Source organism: Oncorhynchus kisutch, linkage group LG15 (assembly GCF_002021735.2).
Source record: "Oncorhynchus kisutch isolate 150728-3 linkage group LG15, Okis_V2, whole genome shotgun sequence".
NCBI lineage: Eukaryota > Metazoa > Chordata > Actinopteri > Salmoniformes > Salmonidae > Oncorhynchus > Oncorhynchus kisutch.
The window spans coordinates 2828882-2843523 of record NC_034188.2 but is presented as its reverse complement, the minus strand read 5'-3'; the positions used below and the strand labels follow the sequence as shown (position 1 = coordinate 2843523).

At 44.8% G+C, this 14642-nt stretch overlaps 1 protein-coding gene across 1 annotated transcript; it reads left to right on the top strand.

The window, feature by feature from the left end:
• The first annotated feature begins 699 nt into the window (after positions 1-699).
• On the top strand, positions 700-14010 carry mxd3 (MAX dimerization protein 3). The gene is made up of 6 exons (XM_031789485.1): positions 700-899; positions 5951-6056; positions 6973-7002; positions 11388-11502; positions 12532-12841; positions 13400-14010. Exons 1-6 carry the CDS (start codon positions 830-832, stop codon positions 13522-13524), a joined length of 756 nt encoding a protein of 251 aa, XP_031645345.1. The 5' UTR covers positions 700-829; the 3' UTR covers positions 13525-14010.
• Positions 14011-14642: the final 632 nt, after the last annotated feature.

Here is a 14642-nt window from a genome sequence, read left to right as displayed (position 1 = left end):
CTGTAGGGCTGAGGGAACATAGAGCTGAGGGAACATACTGTAGGGCTGAGGGAACATAGAGCTGAGGGAACATAGCACTGAGGGAACATAGAGCTGAGGGAACATAGGGCTGAGGGATTTTAGGGCTGAGGGAACATAGGGTGGACCTAAAGTTCATACAATTTTGCATTTTCAGAACATTTTGTAGCAGGCTATTGAATTCAGTGTACAATGAAATAGTTTGTATTGTCTTTGCAATAATGCACAGTTCTGTGTGTCCTTTGGACGACCATGGAAGCCCCAGATGAGGGTTCCCCACCTGAAACGAGTTGACGATCCCTGCCCTAGACTATTGTGGAATGATTAAAAATATACAGACACAATCCTCTTGAACACCGAAACAGAAGAAGACAAAACGACTGACGGCATAAGAACTTGTCACTTTAAGTTGTTTTCAGTTTCAACGTACTTGGAGGAACGTCGCATTATAAAAAAATATATAAATAAAAACATTGAAAACGTATTTTTTAGATGTCAATATAACATGTTCTGGATTAAAAAATATATATAATCGTTTATTAAGGTCATATTTCGAGAAAATGTGTCGACCTGTTGTTCTGTTCTATTATTAGGCTGTTCATATTTCAAAGTGAAAATCGCGCGCTCTCGGACCGAGGCGGCTGGAAAACAAGGGAGCGGTAGTCTGGGAGGCGGCGGACTGACGTCAATCACGTCGTCAGAGAAGGTGATTCCTCACTGAAGTGCAGAAAACCAAGCACATACTACTGCAGCACTCTGTCGTTGAGATACATTTTGATTGGTATATTTACCTATATTTCAACTATTTACAATGGACGCGAACACTTGCAACATTCAGGTTCTTCTGCAAGCTGCTGAGTTCTTGGAGAGAAGAGAACGAGGTAACGTAAGGTTTCTGTTCTGTCTGTCAACTTCACTTGTCAACCAGCTGGGGCACAATAACGAAATGTACACAAATAGCGAATATCTATTAATTAACTGCAAATATCTGACATAGATTGTGCATGTTACGGTTAAGATCGTTACTATTCAGTAATAACGCGATGCAGTAAGCAGTTAAGGGAGCCTAGGTTTTATGCGGCGCTTCATATCTGACTCTGTGACCTAGATACGGGACTCATCGTTGTACACAAAGGCGCCAAGTCTGGAGCGGTTTGAAAATAAAGCCAGAGCAGCGATAGAATTTATGAATGACAATGAATGAACCAATAAAGATTTTGCAATTCCAGCAGTTGTTCTTTGTAGCCAACTGGCACGAATAACCAAAATAGTCCATATTGATGTACTGGGATACAATTGGGTGATCGCGCCAAAAACCCCGAAAAACCAAACGTCAGCAGCATCTGTGTCTGACACTTGGATGGAAGAATAGAACAGACGACACCCGGCTTTCTTTATTCTGCACAATAGCCAGCCGCATAAAATTTATCTTTGTGTTTGCAATCACAGCTATTTCCTCACTTTACCTGTTTATTGAGTGTTGTTCAACATCCCATGTAGCGGTTAAGTTCTGGGGACTTGTGTATATTTGTCATCTGAAACATCCTACAGTTTGCAGTGCCGTCAGAAAGTATTTAATACCCCTTGACTTATTCCACATTTTGTTGTGTTACAGCCTTGAATTCTAAATGGGTAAAAATAATTATTTCACCCATCTACACACAATACCCCGTAATGAAAAAGTCTAAACATTTAGAAATGTTAACAAATTTATTGAAAATGAAATACGGAAATATCTAGGCTAGTTGTCTCGTGATATTATTGGTGTATATCTGTAGACTAGTTGTCTAGTGATATTATTGGTGTCTAGCTGTAGGCTAGTTGTCTAGTGATATTATCGGTGTCTAGCTGTAGACTAGTTGTCTAGTGATATTATTGGTGTCTAGCTGTAGGCTAGTTGTATCGTGATATTATTGGTGTCTAGCTGTAGGCTAGTTGTATCGTGATATTATTGGTGTCTAGCTGTAGACTAGTTGTCTAGTGATATTATTGGTGTCTAGCTGTAGGCTAGTTGTATCGTGATATTATTGGTGTCTAGCTGTAGGCTAGTTGTCTCGTGATATTATTGGTGTCTAGCTGTAGGCTAGTTGTCTTGTGATATTATTGGTGTCTATCTGTAGGCTAGTTGTCTAGTGATATTATTGGTGTCTAGCTGTAGGCTAGTTGTCTAGTGATATTATTGGTGTCTAGCTGTAGGCTAGTTGTCTAGTGATATTGGTGTCTAGCTGTAGGCTAGTTGTCTAGTGATGTTGGTGTCTAGTGATATTGGTGTCTAGCTGTAGGCTAGTTGTCTAGTGATATTGATGTCTAGTGATATTGGTGTCTATCTGTAGGCTAGTTGTCTGGTGATATTGGTGTCTATCTGTAGGCTAGTTGTCTGGTGATATTGGTGTCTAGCTGTAGGCTATTTGGCTAGTGATATTGGTGTCTAGCTGTTGGCTAGTTGTCTGGTGATATTGGTGTCTAGCTGTAGGCTAGTTGTCTAGTGATATTGGTGTCTAGCTGTAGGCTAGTTGTCTGGTGATATTGGTGTCTATCTGTAGGCTAGTTGTCTGGTGATATTGGTGTCTAGCTGTAGGCTAGTTGTCTAGTGATATTGGTGTCTAGCTGTAGGCTAGTTGTGTGGTGATATTGGTGTCTAGCTGTAGGCTAGTTGTCTGGTGATATTGGTGTCTATCTGTAGGCTAGTTGTCTGGTGATATTGGTGTCTAGCTGTAGGCTAGTTGTCTAGTGATATTGGTGTCTAGCTGAAGGCTAGTTGTCTGGTGATATTGGTGTCTAGCTGTAGGCTAGTTGTCTAGTGATATTGGTGTCTAGCTGTAGGCTAGTTGTCTGGTGATATTGATGTCTAGCTGTAGGCTAGTTGTCTGGTGATATTGATGTCTATCTGTAGGCTAGTTGTCTGGTGATATTGGTGTCTAGCTGTAGGCTAGTTGTCTAGTGATATTGGTGTCTAGCTGTAGGCTAGTTGTCTGGTGATATTGGTGTCTAGCTGTAGGCTAGTTGTCTAGTGATATTGGTGTCTAGCTGTAGGCTAGTTGTCTGGTGATATTGGTGTCTAGCTGTAGGCTAGTTGTCTGGTGATATTGATGTCTAGCTGTAGGCTAGTTGTCTGGTGATATTGGTGTCTAGCTGTAGGCTAGTTGTCTAGTGATATTGGTGTCTAGCTGTAGGCTAGTTGTCTGGTGATATTGGTGTCTATCTGTAGGCTAGTTGTCTGGTGATATTGGTGTCTAGCTGTAGGCTAGTTGTCTGGTGATATTGGTGTCTAGCTGTAGGCTAGTGATATTGGTGTCTAGCTGTAGGCTAGTTGTCTGGTGATATTGGTGTCTAGCTGTAGGCTAGTTGTCTAGTGATATTGGTGTCTAGCTGTAGTCTAGTTGTCTAGTGATATTGGTGTCTAGTGATATTGGTGTCTAGCTGTAGGCTAGTTGTCTGGTGATATTGGTGTCTAGCTGTAGGCTAGTTGTCTGGTGATATTGGTGTTTAGCTGTAGGCTAGTTGTCTAGTGATATTGGTGTCTAGCTGTAGGCTAGTTGTCTGGTGATATTGGTGTCTAGCTGTAGGCTAGTTGTCTAGTGATATTGGTGTCTAGCTGTAGGCTAGTTGTCTAGTGATATTGATGTCTAGCTGTAGGCTAGTTGTCTAGTGATATTGGTGTCTAGTGATATTGGTGTCTAGCTGTAGGCTAGTTGTCTGGTGATATTGGTGTCTAGCTGTAGGTTAGTTGTCTGGTGATATTGGTGTCTAGCTGTAGGCTAGTTGTCTAGTGATATTGATGTCTAGCTGTAGGCTAGTTGTCTAGTGATATTGGTGTCTAGCTGTAGGCTATTTGGCTAGTGATATTGATGTATATCTGTAGGCTAGTTGTCTAGTGATATTGGTGTCTAGTGATATTGATGTCTAGCTGTAGGCTAGTTGTCTAGTGATATTGGTGTCTAGTGATATTGGTGTCTATCTGTAGGCTAGTTGTCTAGTGATATTGGTGTCTAGCTGTAGGCTAGTTGTCTGGTGATATTGGTGTCTAGCTGTAGGCTAGTTGTCTAGTGATATTGGTGTCTAGCTGTAGGCTAGTTGTCTGGTGATATTGGTGTCTAGCTGTAGGCTAGTTGTCTAGTGATATTGGTGTCTAGCTGTAGGCTAGTTGTCTAGTGATATTGGTGTCTAGCTGTAGGCTAGTGATATTGGTGCCTAGCTGTAGGCTAGTGATCTTGGTGTCTAGCTGTAGGCTAGTGATATTGGTGTCTAGCTGTAGGCTAGTGATATTGGTGTCTATCTGTAGGCTAGTTGTCTGGTGATATTGGTGTCTAGCTGTAGGCTAGTTGTCTGGTGATATTGGTGTCTAGCTGTAGGCTAGTTGTCTGGTGATATTGGTGTCTAGCTGTAGGCTAGTGATATTGGTGTCTAGCTGTAGGCTAGTTGTCTGGTGATATTGGTGTCTAGCTGTAGGCTAGTTGTCTGGTGATATTGGTGTCTAGCTGTAGGCTAGTTGTCTAGTGATATTGGTGTCTAGCTGTAGGCTAGTGATATTGGTGTCTAGCTGTAGGCTAGTGATATTGGTGTCTAGCTGTAGGCTAGTGATATTGGTGTCTAGCTGTAGGCTAGTGATATTGGTGTCTAGCTGTAGGCTAGTGATATTGGTGTCTAGCTGTAGGCTAGTGATATTGGTGTCTAGCTGTAGGCTAATATCAGTGATGTTGTTGACCATCATCAGCTGATCCAGGAAAGAAAATAAATAAGTGAACTACTTCTTGTGGCCACGGATTTCACAGAGAACACCAATACCCACGGTGCACCGGTAAAATCAATGAACAGCTGGCTGACAAAAGCAGACTGTGATAAATCAATGTATAAATCTAATGGAATAAAGGCTAAGGACAAAAACAAAGGGAGAAGAAGTACAAAGGGATATCTGTTCTTATAGGAGCTCAGCTGAGGCTGAAATTCAGCACTACTGAGAGCTGGACCATTCGTCAACAAGGAGATGGAGCCACATAGAAACACATGGTTTAAACCAAGACACAGAGGTGGGAGGTGTTTCATTTGGAAGCTTTTGTTTTCATATTTACCACTAAAACATATTCACCACTAAAATATATTCACCACTAAAATATATTCACCACTAAAATATATTCACCACTAAAATATATTCACCACTAAAATATAAATAATAGGAGAATGGTTAAATGTCTTTATTTAGAGACCCCAATGTTAGACTTTTGTTGGATTTGGGGGAGCTGAGGAATACCTCCCTTGTCTTTGTGGTTGAATCTGTGTTTGAAATTCACTGCTCAACTGAGGGACCTTACAATTATCTGTATGTGTGGGGGTACAGAGATGAGGTAGTCATTCAAAAATCCATGTTAAACACTATTATTGCACACAGAGTGAGTCCATGTCACTTATTATGTGACTTGTTAAGCACATTTGTACTCCTGAACCAGTTTAGGCTTGTCATAACAAACGAGGTTGAATACTTATTGACTAAAGACATTTCAGATTTTTATTTTCATTTATTTTGTTGTTGTTGTAAACATTTCTAAAAACATAACTCCACTTTGATATTATGGCATATTGTATGTAGTCCAGTGACACAAACATCTGCATTGAATCCATTTTAAATTCAGCCTGTAACAACAACACGATGTGCAAAAGTCTAGGGTATCAATACGTTCTGAAGGCTCTGTGAGTGTCAATTACAAATGGTCCTTTCACTCTTTTCTATCCAGAGGCAGAACATGGCTATGCATTCAGTCAAACGCCTCAAATTGAACTTTGTGTTTACAATCACATTGATTTGTTAATTTTGCCTGTCATTGATTTTCCCATTTACAATAGTCTATGAAAACATGAGTTTAGTTGCAACCCAAAGTAAGGACTTGCTGTCACGATGTCCCATTGAAACGATCCTCTCCTTTCTCTCTCTCTCCAGAGGCAGAGCATGGCTATGCATCAGTGTTGCCCTTCTACTGTCCAGGGGACTCTGAGAAGAAGAGTAAGCAGAAGAACAAGAAGCTGCAGGCTGCCGGTAGTAACAGGTGATTATATAACTCTCTAACGGACTAGTCTGTCTGACAACTAGCTAGGGACGGGGTTCTGGCTCTCTGAAACTACTAGTCTGTCTGACAGCTAGCTAGGGACGGGGTTCTGGCTCTCTGAAACTACTAGTCTGTCTGACAGCTAGCTAGGGACGGGGTTCTGGCTCTCTGAAACTACTAGTCTGTCTGACAGCTAGCTAGGGACGGGGTTCTGGCTCTCTGAAACTACTAGTCTGTCTGACAGCTAGCTAGGGACGGGGTTCTGGCTCTCTGAAACTACTAGTCTGTCTGACAGCTAGCTAGAGATGGGGTTCTGGCTCTCTGAAACTACTAGTCTGTCAGACAGCTAGCTAGGGACGGGGTTCTGGCTCTCTGAAACTACTAGTCTGTCTGACAGCTAGCTAGGGACGGGGTTCTGGCTCTCTGAAACTACTAGTCTGTCAGACAGCTAGCTAGGGACGGGGTTATGGCTCTCTGAAACTACTAGTCTGTCTGACAGCTAGCTAGGGACGGGGTTCTGGCTCTCTGAAACTACTAGTCTGTCTGACAGCTAGCTAGGGACGGGGTTCTGGCTCTCTGAAACTACTAGTCTGTCAGACAGCTAGCTAGGGACGGGGTTCTGGCTCTCTGAAACTACTAGTCTGTCTGACAGCTAGCTAGGGACGGGGTTCTGGCTCTCTGAAACTACTAGTCTGTCTGACATCTAGCTAGGGACGGGGTTCTGGCTCTCTGAAACTACTAGTCTGTCTGACAGCTAGCTAGGGACGAGCATTTGGTTGCACTGAAGAATGTGTGCTGACGAGTCTACTTTTTATTGTTAAAATGATATATTATGAATCTGAAATACGTAATAATGACTTTATGCTTTAGTGTTTATAAACTCACTAATAATTAATTGTGCTTTCTTCGTCCACAGGACAGTCCATAATGAGTTGGAGAAGCACAGGTAAAGAGCCATTCTATCAGTCCTGTGACATTCTACCTTCGGCAACCACTGTGTAGAGTTCCATTGGTACATGTCTAATTGAAATAGTAACAACACAGGCATAAAACTAAAGATACCTGTTAAAGAGCCACTGAACACGCGTGTTTCCTGACAGATTCTGCGTTTGGTTAGTGATGATTGTCCCTCATCAGACAATGTAGACGCGGAAGCCTAATTCACAATCTAAAACAACTCAAGAAGTCTGTAATTAATTTTGACGTTTTTTTTCCAAAGGATGTTTTAGTTAGGCAATTGAAATCTATCTAAGTTGTTTGGTATATATATATATATATATATATATTAATATTTCAGAAGTTACATTTTTTTACACTGTTTTTGTCTTCTGGAAACAAAGTTGGAGCTGCTGGGCAGGTCTGTCTCACTGTCTGTGCTAGTGGATAGAGAGCGATCCCAGCAGCTGTTCATTTATTTACATGTATTTACCTATTCAAGTCAGTTTAGAACAAATTCTTATTTACAATGACGGCCTACCAAAAGGCAAAAAGGCCTCCTGTGGGGACGGGGGATAAAAAATTAAATCAATATATAAATATAGGACAAAACACACATCACGACGAGACAACACTACATAAAGAGAGATCTAAGACAACAATATAGCATGGTAGCAGCACAACATGACAATAACATGGTAGCAACACAACATGGTAGCAGCACAACATGACAATAACATGGTAGCGGCACAACGTGGTAGCAGCACAACATGACAACAACATGGTAGCAGCACAACGTGGTAGCAGCACAACATGGTAGCAGCACAACATGGTAGCAGCACAACATGGTCGCAACACAACATGGCAGCAGTACAACATGGTAGCAACACAACATGGTAGAAGCACAACTTGGTAGAATTACAACATGGCAGCAACACAACATGGCAGCAGTACAACATGGTAGCAGCACAAAAACATGATACAAACATTATTGGGCACAGACAACAGCACAAAGTGCAAGAAGGTAGAGACAACAATACATCACGCAAATCAGCCACAACCGTCAGAGTGTCCATGATTGAGTCTTTGAATGAAGAGATGGAGACAAAACAGTCCAGTTTGAGTGTTTGTTGCAGCTCGTTCCAGTCGCTAGCTGCAGCGAACTGAATAGAGGTTCACCCCATGTTAGTGGGCAAATGGAACCTTCACTACTTCTTGTGACGCACAGATGTTCCAAACTTAGTTTTAGATGACTGACTTTATTTTAAAACTGTTTTTAGTTCTTTTAAAAAACAATTTTTATCCCCTTTTTCTCCCCAATTTCGTGGTATCCAATTGGTAGTTACAGTCTTGTCCCATCGCTGCACCTCCCGTATGGACTCGGGAGAGGCGAAGGTCGAGAGCCGTATGTCCTCCGAAACACAACCCAGCCAAGCCGCACTGCTTCTTGACACAACGCCTACTTAACCCGGAAGCCAGCCGCACCAATGTGTCGGAGGAAACATTGTGCACCTGGCGACAGTGTCAGCGTGCATTGCACCCGGCCCGCCACAGGAGTCGCTAGTGTGCGATGGGACAGGAACATCCCTGCCGGGCCAAACCCTCCCCTAACCCGGACGACGCTGGGCCAAACCCTCCCCTAACCCGGACAACGCTGGGGCCAATTGTGCGCCGTCTCATGGATCTCCCGGTTGTCTAGACTCGAACCAGGATCTCTAGTGGCACAGCTAGCACTGGAGAGGCAGATAATGACTTTATTACCAAAATGATCCTATTTACACTAAGTAGTCAATTTGGACACAAGAATAACTGTCTGTGACTCATCGATGCCACGGGCCGTTTTCAAAGGGATCTGTTGCTTTTTAAAGACGGCCACTCCTTTACATCTTATTTCATTTCATGTTTAAGTGCAACTGGGCTTGAGTGTTATTAAATAAAGTATGTAGCCTTGTCCGAACCAGAACGGCCCGTATGGCAGGAGTCCATCTCCTGTTTCTGTACAGTGGACCAGAACGGCCCGTAGGGCAGGAGTCCATCTCCTGTTTCTGTAGAGTGGACCAGAACGGCCCGTAGGGCAGGAGTCCATCTCCTGTTTCTGTAGAGTGAACCAGAACGGCCCGTAGGGCAGGAGTCCATCTCCTGTTTCTGTAGAGTGGACCAGAACGGCCCGTAGGGCAGGAGTCCATCTCCTGTTTCTGTAGAGTGGACCAGAACGGCTCATAGGGCAGGAGTCAATCTCCTGTTTCTGTACAGTGGACCAGAACGGCCCATAGGGCAGGAGTCCATCTCCTGTTTCTGTAGAGTGGACCAGAACGGCCCATAGGGCAGGAGTCCATCTCCTGTTTCTGTACAGTGGACCAGAACGGCCCGTAGGGCAGGAGTCCATCTCCTGTTTCTGTACAGTGATGCAGCTTAATGTACAGTACATCCCCTGGACAGGGCACTAGTCTGGACAGGGCACTAGTCTGGACAGGGCACTAGTCTGGACAGGGCACTAGTCTGGACAGGGCACTAGTCTGGACAGGGCACTAGTCTGGACAGGGCACTAGTCTGGACAGGGCACTAGTCTGGACAGGGCACTAGTCTGGACAGGGCACTAGTCTGGACAGGGCACTAGTCTGGACAGGGCACTAGTCTGGACAGGGCACTAGTCTGGACAGGGCACTAGTCTGGACAGGGCACTAGTCTGGACAGGGCACTAGTCTGGACAGGGCACTAGTCTGGACAGGGCACTAGTCTGGACAGGGCACTAGTCTGGACAGGGCACTAGTCTGGACAGGGCACTAGTCTGGACAGGGCACTAGTCTGGACAGGGCACTAGTCTGGACAGGGCACTAGTCTGGACAGGGCACTAGTCTGGACAGGGCACTAGTCTGGACAGGGCACTAGTCTGGACAGGGCACTAGTCTGGACAGGGCACTAGTCTGGACAGGGCACTAGTCTGGACAGGGCACTAGTCTGGACAGGGCACTAGTCTGGACAGGGCACTAGTCTGGACAGGGCACTAGTCTGGACAGGGCACTAGTCTGGACAGGGCACTAGTCTGGACAGGGCACTAGTCTGGACAGGGCACTAGTCTGGACAGGGCACTAGTCTGGACAGGGCACTAGTCTGGACAGGGCACTAGTCTGGACAGGGCACTAGTCTGGACAGGGCACTAGTCTGGACAGGGCAGGGTCTAGTTTATGAATAGTTATATTATTGTAACATTGTCTCATTGTGTTGTTGTAACAGACGTGCTCAGTTGTAACATTGTCTCATTGTGTTGTTGTAACAGACGTGCTCAGTTGTAACATTGTCTCATTGTGTTGTTGTAACAGACGTGCTCAGTTGTAACATTGTCTCATTGTGTTGTTGTAACAGACGTGCTCAGTTGTAACATTGTCTCATTGTGTTGTTGTAACAGACGTGCTCAGTTGTAACATTGTCTCATTGTGTTGTTGTAACAGACGTGCTCAGTTGTAACATTGTCTCATTGTGTTGTTGTAACAGACGTGCTCAGTTGTAACATTGTCTCATTGTGTTGTTGTAACAGACGTGCTCAGTTGTAACATTGTCTCATTGTGTTGTTGTAACAGACGTGCTCAGTTGTAACATTGTCTCATTGTGTTGTTGTAACAGACGTGCTCAGTTGTAACATTGTCTCATTGTGTTGTTGTAACAGACGTGCTCAGTTGTAACATTGTCTCATTGTGTTGTTGTAACAGACGTGCTCAGTTGTAACATTGTCTCATTGTGTTGTTGTAACAGACGTGCTCAGTTGTAACATTGTCTCATTGTGTTGTTGTAACAGACGTGCTCAGTTGTAACATTGTCTCATTGTGTTGTTGTAACAGACGTGCTCAGTTGTAACATTGTCTCATTGTGTTGTTGTAACAGACGTGCTCAGTTGTAACATTGTCTCATTGTGTTGTTGTAACAGACGTGCTCAGTTGTAACATTGTCTCATTGTGTTGTTGTAACAGACGTGCTCAGTTGTAACATTGTCTCATTGTGTTGTTGTAACAGACGTGCTCAGTTGTAACATTGTCTCATTGTGTTGTTGTAACAGACGTGCTCAGTTGTAACATTGTCTCATTGTGTTGTTGTAACAGACGTGCTCAGTTGTAACATTGTCTCATTGTGTTGTTGTAACAGACGTGCTCAGTTGTAACATTGTCTCATTGTGTTGTTGTAACAGACGTGCTCAGTTGTAACATTGTCTCATTGTGTTGTTGTAACAGACGTGCTCAGTTGTAACATTGTCTCATTGTGTTGTTGTAACAGACGTGCTCAGTTGTAACATTGTCTCATTGTGTTGTTGTAACAGACGTGCTCAGTTGTAACATTGTCTCATTGTGTTGTTGTAACAGACGTGCTCAGTTGTAACATTGTCTCATTGTGTTGTTGTAACAGACGTGCTCAGTTGAGACACCACCTGGAACAGTTGAAGCAGCAGGTTCCTCAGGTGTCTGACTCCATGAGAAACACCACTCTGAACCTGCTGAGACGGGCTCAGACACACATCAAGGTGAGATGAACACACAGCTAAACCCTAAACCCTGCCCACTACCCTAAACCCTACCCACTACCCTAAACCCTACCCTAACCCTAAACACCACCCTGAACCTGCTGAGACGGGCTCAGACACACTTCAAGGTGAGATGAACACACAGCTAAACCCTGCCTCCTACCCACTACCCTAAACCCTGCCCACTACCCTAATCCCTGCCCTACCCCCTACCCTAAACCCTACCCACTACCCTAAACCCTACCCTAACCCTAAACACTACCTTAACCTTAACCCTAACCACTACCCTAAACCCTAACCACTACCCTAAACCCTAACCACTACCCTAAACCCTAACCACGACCCTAAACCCTAACCATTACTAGCTTTACTCATGTGTCTCTCTCTGTATAACTGTCCTCATGTCTCTCTCTCTGTATAACTGTCCTCATGTCTCTCTGTATAACTGTCCTCATGTCTCTCTGTATAACTGTCCTCATGTCTCTCTGTATAACTGTCCTCATGTCTCTCTCTCTGTATAACTGTCCTCATGTCTCTCTCTCTGTATAACTGTCCTCATGTCTCTCTGTATAACTGTCCTCATGTCTCTCTGTATAACTGTCCTCATGTCTTTCTGTATAACTGTCCTCATGTCTCTCTGTATAACTGTCCTCATGTCTCTCTGTATAACTGTCCTCATGTCTCTGTATAACTGTCCTCATGTCTCTCTCTGTATAACTGTCCTCATGTCTCTCTCTGTATAACTGTCCTCATGTCTCTCTCTGTATAACTGTCCTCATGTCTCTCTGTATAACTGTCCTCATGTCTCTCTGTATAACTGTCCTCATGTCTCTGTATAACTGTCCTCATGTCTCTCTCTCTCTCTGTATAACTGTCCTCATGTCTCTCTGTATATCTGTCCTCATGTCTCTCTCTGTATAACTGTCCTCATGTCTCTCTCTGTATAACTGTCCTCATGTCTCTCTGTATAACTGTCCTCATATCTCTCTGTATATCTGTCCTCATGTCTCTCTCCTTCGCCCCCATCAGAAGCTGCAGGATCAAGATGAAGGTGCGGAGCAGTTGAAGGGTCGTCTGCGTTGGGAGCAGAGAGAGCTGAGGGTGAGGCTAGAGCAGCTGCAGGGACATGGAGGCCCTAGGGGTCTGACTGGTCTGGGCCCTGGGGGTCTGGGCCCTAGGGGTCTGACTGGTCTAGGCCCTGGGGGTCTGGGCCCTAGGGGTCTGACTGGTCTAGGCCCTGGGGGTCAAGGAGGAGCTGGAGCGGTCTCAGAGAGGATGAGGAACGACAGCCTGGGATCAGCAGCCATGTCCTCTTCAGAGAGATCTGACTCTGACAGAGGTGAGTCTTACGGTCGTCACAGCTCTCTTCTCCAATCACAGCTCTCTTACCCATGTTTAGTAACCAATCATAGCTCTCTTACCCATGTTTAGTATCCAATCACAGCTCTCTTACCCATGTTTAGTAACCAATCACAGCTCTCTTACCCATGTTTAGTAACCAATCACAGCTCTCTTACCCATGTTTAGTAACCAATCACAGCTCTCTTACCCATGTTTAGTATCTCTCTCAAAATGTAACCTGGGAATATCCATTTGTTAGGGAGTCCATCTTCTCCATGTTCATCTCCATGTTAGGGATGTAGGTCTACATCTTCAGGTCTCCATGTTAGGGATGTAGGTCTCCGGAGGTGTTCATGTTTAAAGTTATTCAACTTAATGTTTCATATCAGAAATACGGTGTCTTAAGTACAACTAAAACACACATTGATTTTACCAGAAGATTTTAGGAGAAATTTGAGTCTGCGATTGAACAGATTTGTATTTTATCCAGTCATATTTGACAGATTATAGATTGTCTTTGATAACCTGAGATGTGTTGTTTTTTGTTTTTTTGCAGAAGACGTGGAGGTTGATGTGGAGAGTATAGTGTTTGACTGTCTGGACTCTGATGGACTGGGGACGGTCCCTCACACAGGCACAGATCACTGTTACTCCAGCAGCCCCGCCTGGGTCGGGCTATGACCTACCTACCACTGTATACAACACACACGCCTCTGGGAGGGACACACACGCCTCTGGGAGGGACACACACGCCTCTGGGAGGGACACACACGCCTCTGGGAGGGGGACACACGCCTCTGGGAGGGGGACACACGCCTCTGGGAGGGGGACACACGCCTCTGGGAGGGGGACACACGCCTCTGGGAGGGGGACACACACGCCTCTGGGAGGGGGACACACACGCCTCTGGGAGGGGGACACACACGCCTCTGGGAGGGGGACACACACGCCTCTGGGAGGGACATACACGCCTCTGGGAGGGACACACACGCCTCTGGGAGGGACACACACGCCTCTGGGAGGGGGACACACACGCCTCTGGGAGGGACACACACGCCTCTGGGAGGGACACACCGGCGTCCTACGTCGGACTTTAAAGCGACGTCACCTGAGGTAAGACGACGGGGACACAAAGCTGGAAAAACATTCCAAATAAGAACAAAAAAATAAGGAAAGAAGAGAATGAGGAACAACCTCAACATTACTGAACAGGACAGGAGGAACAACCTCAACATTACTGAACAGGACAGGAGGAACAACCTCAACATTACTGAACAGGACAGGAGGAACAACCTCAACATTACTGAACAGGACAGGTGGAACAACCTCAACATTACTGAACAGGACAGGAGGAACAACCTCAACAACATTACTGAACAGGACAGGAGGAACAACCTCAACATTACTGAACAGGACAGGAGGAACAACCTCAACATTACTGAACAGGACAGGAGGAACAACCTCAACAACATTACTGAACAGGACAGGAGGAACAACCTCAACAACATTACTGAACAGGACAGGAGGAACAACCTCAACAACATTACTGAACAGGACAGGTGGAACAACCTCAACAACATTACTGAACAGGACAGGTGGAACAACCTCAACATTACTGAACAGGACAGGAGGAACAACCTCAACAACATTACTGAACAGGACAGGAGGAACAACCTCAACATTACTGAACAGGACAGGAGGAACAACCTCAACATTACTGAACAGGACAGGAGGAACAACCTCAACAACATTACTGAACAGGACAGGAGGAACAACCTCAACAACATTACTGAACAGGA

Excerpts from the sequence above, each read along its gene's own strand:
- mxd3 (XM_031789485.1), top strand. The coding sequence starts at position 830 with ATGGACGCGAACACTTGCAACATTCAGGTTCTTCTGCAAGCTGCTGAG. Across the intron at positions 6,057-6,972 it reads CAGGCTGCCGGTAGTAACAG|GACAGTCCATAATGAGTTGG; the intron begins GTGATTATATAA and ends CTTCGTCCACAG. Across the intron at positions 7,003-11,387 it reads AATGAGTTGGAGAAGCACAG|ACGTGCTCAGTTGAGACACC; the intron begins GTAAAGAGCCAT and ends TTGTTGTAACAG.